General features: G+C 34.6%; 1 protein-coding gene across 1 annotated transcript in view; it reads left to right on the top strand.

Annotated features, from left to right (window-relative positions):
- Window positions 1-4732: 4732 nt before the first annotated feature.
- The window catches only part of LOC118746953 (laminin subunit alpha-like), a gene marked incomplete at its 5' end in the record, with an annotated part of 13241 nt that continues 11409 nt past the window's right edge, over window positions 4733-6564 (top strand). Inside the window, 4 exons of the mRNA XM_036480947.1 lie at window positions 4733-5372; window positions 5442-5651; window positions 5719-5991; window positions 6065-6202. Coding sequence (XP_036336840.1) covers window positions 4733-5372; window positions 5442-5651; window positions 5719-5991; window positions 6065-6202 — 1261 coding nt within the window. The remainder of the gene's footprint in view (window positions 5373-5441; window positions 5652-5718; window positions 5992-6064; window positions 6203-6564) is intronic.

Below are 6564 nucleotides of genomic sequence, written 5' to 3'. Positions count from 1 at the left end.
CAACATTTCTATTTTTCATTTTTTGCAAACAAATCTTGCACACTTATTTTACAAGCAAATAAATTTATATTTGCTCATATTATTACATACATAAATATGTACATATGCAATTTTTATTAGCTCCTTACTCATATTCTAAGTCTTTTTGGCTTTGGGTAGCTGGAACATTTTGACTCAATTCAACTTTTACTGTTCGCCTGGAGTGTGCCGTGCCAATGATCTCATCGCTCTGAGCGTTTGCATATTTTTAGTTTTTTATCCACCAGCCACATATGTATGTAAGTAAATAAATGCCAATCGTTTGCCGCCAAATAGCAGACAATTATTTGTTTATTAATATGAATTGTGTATGAATTGTGAATTGTGTGTAAGCTTATTTGGCGCCTACATACAAAAAATATATACAGCAAGCAAACATTTTTTTTTTAGAAAAATCTCTCATATGTTGATATGTTGATATGTGTGTGTGTTACGTGCTTGCCATGCAAATATTGCAAAATGCATAAGTTAAAATAGTTTGACTTTAATTTTCTAGTTCAAGGTAGACGTATACTCTTAATTAACCCTCGTATCGATACTTTAGCGATTTTTCTTTACAACCAAGAAACATACAAACTTCAAAACCGATGATAGAAATGCTTAACTTTGGTAATAAAGCAAATACCAGTTCTTCCAACACTGTCTAGTACTATAGTAGAGTTTAATTTTATTTTCCAAAATAATGATTTTATTTGGTCAAAGTTTAAATTTATTTGCCCAAAGTTTAAATCTATCCGCTGAAAGTTGAAATCCTTTTGCCCAGAGTTTAATTTTATTTGCTAAAAGTTTAACTTAATGTGTTAATGCTATATAAAGTGAGATTTAAGGTTAAAGGTTACTTCAGAAAACGATCCTAAAGGGAGTATGTATTTTAAATGAATTCATTACCACTTAAGACCTGAGTCCAACTAAGGAAAAATATTTTTTATGACTTTTTTAATTAAAAATTTGTTTTAAAATTTTTCTTACAAATTTTTATTTTTGTTTTAAAACTCTTTTTGATATCTATCTTTGGAAGTTCAATTGCAGCTTGCTTTCTTTGAATTTCAGCCAAAACGATGTTTGGCGATTCGATGTGCTAGGTATGTCAGTTTAAGGAAAAATCGATGCCTCGTTGCATCGACCATTTATACATCGAGTGAAAAATTTTCGATACATCGAAGCAAAACATCGATGTTTTTTCGACGTCCCTATCCACTTGACCTTTCCAACGCAGAGGAGGCCTTCTTCTTTCTCTGTTACCAGCATCCAGACCCGCCTTTAATACTTTAAGCTCATCGTTAAACCGTCTACAGATTTGATTAATTGTACACAGTGAAAACTTATTATTCAAATGGCATTTTTCGATTTTGGAAGCAGTACATTTTTTTGTGAGCTACCCTAATTCGAACTGGTTCTGTACTAGAGAATTTAGAACCATGTCTAGTGCGCGTTAAATCTCTTTTACATGCTAGCAACTGGCGAATTTAACATTGCAATGCCTTAGTTTTTTAGAAAAAGTGGAATTAGCAGCAGCTTTTCACTTTTTGCCAGTGATATGTAGTTTTAAAAAGTAAAATAGAATAGTCTTTTAAAAGTACCACATTTCGCTACTTTTGAATTGGTGAGGATCTAGTTACTATCGGACTGATTCGTTTTTGGCGATAAAGATCTAGTACGGAGTTAGAAATTTTATTCACTTGATCGTGGTTTCCCTGCAGGGAATGTAGATATGCTGACAGTATTTATCTTCGCTAGTTTCGCCGATCTACTCTAAATGCTGCTGCACGTTTTACTGTTACTTTTTTAGACATTTGTCTGTACAATATTTGCATGTATGCCACACTATTCACAATATGCAAATATCGGTTACTTGGTCACATGTAAAACAGACGTTAATATGTATGCATGAATGTATTTACAATTCAAGTATAGTAAACATAGCGCCAAACAGAAATTTGGTAAGAAAATTAAAACTTTTATTACAAATAAAGATCTACATAAATTAAATAAAAGATAAAATTAAAAGATGGCCATAACTTATGTTAAGTTACAAATTATTTTCAAAATAACTCCGCCTGAGTAGTTTGATTACAGAACATTGAAGTTGTCTCACAAAATTATGTTTTTCCTATAGGGACTTGAGCATACATACATATGTATTTATGTATTCATTTGTTTCGTTAATAAATTTTTGTAGGTTTGCTTCCCTGCAAATTAATTTAGTGAATTTAAATTGATGGGTAAACAAACACAAACGCCGAACACTAAAAAATTATATTCAGACCATTTCGTATTTTTGACTCAGCTATTGTTTACTTAGCATAATAAAGAATTAATGTTTGTGTGTCTTGTTTGGTTGTGAAAATGAACGCTGAGGCTAAAGCGAGGTCTTTGCTGCTCTCTGAAATTTAATTTCCGAATTGTTTACAAAAGCGAATTTAGAAAGGTTTTTATATTTTGGAGACTTTCAGTTTATGTAATAGTAGTTTCACGCTAAAACAAAAATTTATAAAATCCTTGGACCAACAGATGTACCATATGGCAGTAGCCGCGCAAGACGAAGCACGAACATAACATTCTTGCTCGGTACTTTTTAATTTTATTTCATAAAATAGTTACTGTCCCAGAGCTATCCAAAATAGAACCCGCTCAGCGATCAGTTAAAAAAAAAATGTTTCTTTGGGAGGAGATGGACAGAATAAAATATACACCGCTTTATTTCATAGAGATTTGTAAAAAAAACTTTTACAAATACGTTACTGATTTTGTCTAAAATGGATAAAAACTAAAAAAAAGTTAATTTATAAAAAATCTTAAAAAATTTAATTAACAAAAAAAAAAAAATGTAATTCAAAGAAATTGAAATTAAAAAGAAATTAAAAACATAATCGATATTTTTTTGAAACAAATCTTCAGAATAAAATTTAAAAAATAAACAAAATTAAAAAAAAATGAAAATGTGAGCTTTCCATATATATATGTAATACTTCTATATTGGCAGTAAGCTAACTTCTCATTGTGTTAGCATTCCGAAATCAAAGCGAGACAGTCTAGTACCGTTTTCGTCAATGTATTGTGTACTTGGGTGCCGTTTTCGTATATGTGTTGTGTACATGTTTATTTATAAACGTATGTGTTCCTTTTCTTTCGTACGTGTTTATTAATATATCTGTACTGTAGTGTTTTCGGACGGTACTAGCTCGTACTGCCAATATAGGAGTATTACATATATGGAGCTTTCTACGTCTTTTACACAAAAAAATTTGCGGTTACTTTAAGTCCATGTCCTTACTGACGTGTATTAAAACACGCATGCACATTAGGATGCCTCACTCTAAATGAAATAAAAATTGTTTTGTTTTCCGACAACATATTTCGGAGAACTTTTAGCGTTAAACGTGAGCTGGACCTATTTGAAAATACCTGCAAGAATCGATTTTTTATGATTAAAATAAATTCCGAAAATATAAAAAAAATCACCTCTGATGATGGAAAAGTTTAATCTTAAAAAGTCTGCAAAATTTTTTTTAAATTTTTACAATTTATCAACGGGATGACAGCTTTGGTGGTAAATCTTAATATTTTTACGAAAAATTTTGGCAAAAGCCTTAACATGTAATACGTTTTACAATTCCCGTGCAAACCCCGCAACTTTTTTGGTGATGCACCGGACCCTAATGTACATATCGCCGATGTTTTTGCAAAATAGCCCATCGACCAGTTGCAAAACCGACTATGCCATTGGTGACCAAAGAAAATCGTTAGTATTAAAAAATGTTTATTGAACCAAACCTCTACGGGTTTAGACTCGCTGAACCCGAATCCGAGGTCCGTTAGCTTCCATAATGTCAGGTTCGAGGTCATTTGGGGGTCGCAAAATGTATTAATTTTTTTTTTATTTCTTTTTGGGGGTCCCTTAATTCTTCAAGGCCATCTATATGTCATGCCAGGGGCATCCCAGGGTCAAATTCAGAAGAATCGTATTGAATTTTCGGGTTTATTCGAAGCATTTTTTCCCTACTTGACCTTCAAATGACCTCGAGTCTGACGTGATGGAGGCTAACAGACCTCGGATTCGCATTAAGGGCATCGATTAACATATGGATACAGGAGTTTGGTTCAATATGCAGAAACTGTTTTTTTGTAAACCTGCGTAATAATTGGGTATTATTATTGAAAGTCTCCTGAAGAGAACCAGAGTTTTCCGATCGAAAAAATTGATTTTCAAGAATTCTATACCATTTCTACGAAAAGTTCTTTTTTTTCATATAAAATACATGGAAAATAACATGGACATCTAAATATTTTTTGATTTCAAATTAAAAAAATAGGGGTATATTTTTTCGGCCTAAAAATTCTGACATTACTTTTTCATATGTATTTTGGGACTACCCTAATATATGTACATACACAAACTTGAGCAAATTTAAAATCCACAGCTCATTTATGCAATGTTGTTTAATCGCTGCTACCGACTGTAGCGTGTATGAGCAATCATTAAGCTAACGAAATATTTATCTTATGCCTAAGAGTATGCAGCGCTTTCCGCTCCGATCTCACTTTACGTTACTGATCAGTGCAATGTTTGTTGCCACCGGAAATGATAATGAACACATAAGCAACATAATAAATCTGTATGTGTGTGTGTTAGTGCACACTATCAGCATTGTGGATTATTTTTCTATGCATTTCCTGATTTTTCATTTTTTCAATTTCCCATCAACAGGAGTTCCATGTCGCCTACCTCTTTATACGTATGGGCAATTCGCCACGTCCCGGTCTATGGACGTTGGAGAAGTCCAGCGATTATGGCAAGTCCTGGTCACCATGGATGCATTTCTCCGATTCGGTGCACGATTGCATTACCTACTTTGGCAAAGACTCGTACAAGCCGATCGAACACGATAATGATGTCATTTGTTCAACGGAATTCTCACGCATCGTGCCGCTGGAAAATGGTGAAATACCAGTCATGTTGCTGAACGATCGTCCCTCCGCTTCGAATTATTTCAACTCAACGGTGTTACAGGAATGGACACGTGCCACAAATGTGCGCATACGCTTGTTGCGTACCAAAAATTTACTCGGCCATTTGATGTCGGTAGCACGCCAGGATCCGACAGTTACGCGTCGTTATTTCTATTCGATTAAGGATATTTCGATTGGTGGTCGCTGCATGTGTAACGGTCATGCGGATACTTGCGATGTAAAGGATCCAAAAAGTCCGGTGCGTATTTTGGCATGCCGCTGCCAGCATCGCACCTGTGGCATACAATGTAACGAATGCTGTCCGGGCTTTGAGCAGAAGAAATGGCGACAGAACACCAACGCGCATCCATTCGAATGCGAACGTGAGTGCGAAAAAAATTGGTAGCAGCATTGGAAATGTTCGCTTATATATTTTTTTAATTGCTTTGCAGCTTGCAATTGCCATGGTCACACGAACGAATGTGATTATGATGAGGAAGTCGACCGCAAGGCTTTGTCGCTGGATATACATGGGCGCTACGATGGTGGTGGCGTCTGCAAGAATTGTCAACACAACACCGAGGGCATCAACTGCAACAAGTGTAAGGGCAAATACTATCGTCCGTTCGGCAAATTCTGGAATGAGACTGATGTGTGTCAACGTGAGTGCAAACTTTTTTTTGGAATGTTATGAAAATTATGAAAATAATTAATAATTGCCACTTGCAGCTTGCAACTGTGAATACTTCTACTCGACCGGCCATTGTGAGGAGGAAACTGGCCGCTGCGAATGTCGTAAGGCCTTCCAACCGCCAAATTGCGACTCTTGCGCCTATGGCTACTATGGCTATCCCAATTGTCGTGAGTGTGAGTGCAACTTGAATGGCACTGAGGGTCATCATTGCGAGCCAATTAATGGCGAATGTCCATGTAAAATCAATTTCGCTGGCCATTATTGTAAACAGTGCGCCGAAGGTTTCTATGCTTTTCCCGAATGTAAAAGTGAGTTGACATTTAAGAGTTTTTTATTATTTGCAAGGATTTTAGCTCATTCATATATTTTGTAAAATTTCAGCTTGCCAGTGTAATAAGATTGGCTCGATAAGCAATGACTGCGATGTGGTGACGGGTCAATGCAAGTGCCTAAGCAGCTTTGGTGGTGAGCAGTGCGAACACTGCAAAGATGGCTACTACAACTATCCCAAGTGTCAATGTAAGTTTGAAAAACAGAAAAAAAAAATTAAAAGATAATTTGCTTTCACGTCACAGCGAGTTTGTTATCGATTATTCATCGACTTCGTATCGATATTTTTATCGCTTTTAATGGATTTCGCTACCAATATTATTATCGATTTTGCTATCGAATTTTTATCGAAATTGTCATCGATTTTGTTAGCGATATTTTGTTGGATGATTCTATCGATTTTGTTATCGATAGAGTATAAAGATGAAGATAAAGATAAAGATAAAGATAAAGATAAAGATAAAGATAAAGATAAAGATAAAGATAAAGATAAAGATAAAGATAAAGATAAAGATAAAGATAAAGATAAAGATAAAGATAAAGATAAAGAT

This window comes from Rhagoletis pomonella, unplaced genomic scaffold (assembly GCF_013731165.1).
Source record: "Rhagoletis pomonella isolate Grant_MI unplaced genomic scaffold, Rhpom_1.0 Rhpom_scaffold_00011, whole genome shotgun sequence".
In the NCBI taxonomy this organism is placed as follows: domain Eukaryota; kingdom Metazoa; phylum Arthropoda; class Insecta; order Diptera; family Tephritidae; genus Rhagoletis; species Rhagoletis pomonella.
The sequence above is the reverse complement of the archived record's forward strand: the minus strand, read 5'-3'. Positions and strand labels throughout refer to the sequence as shown.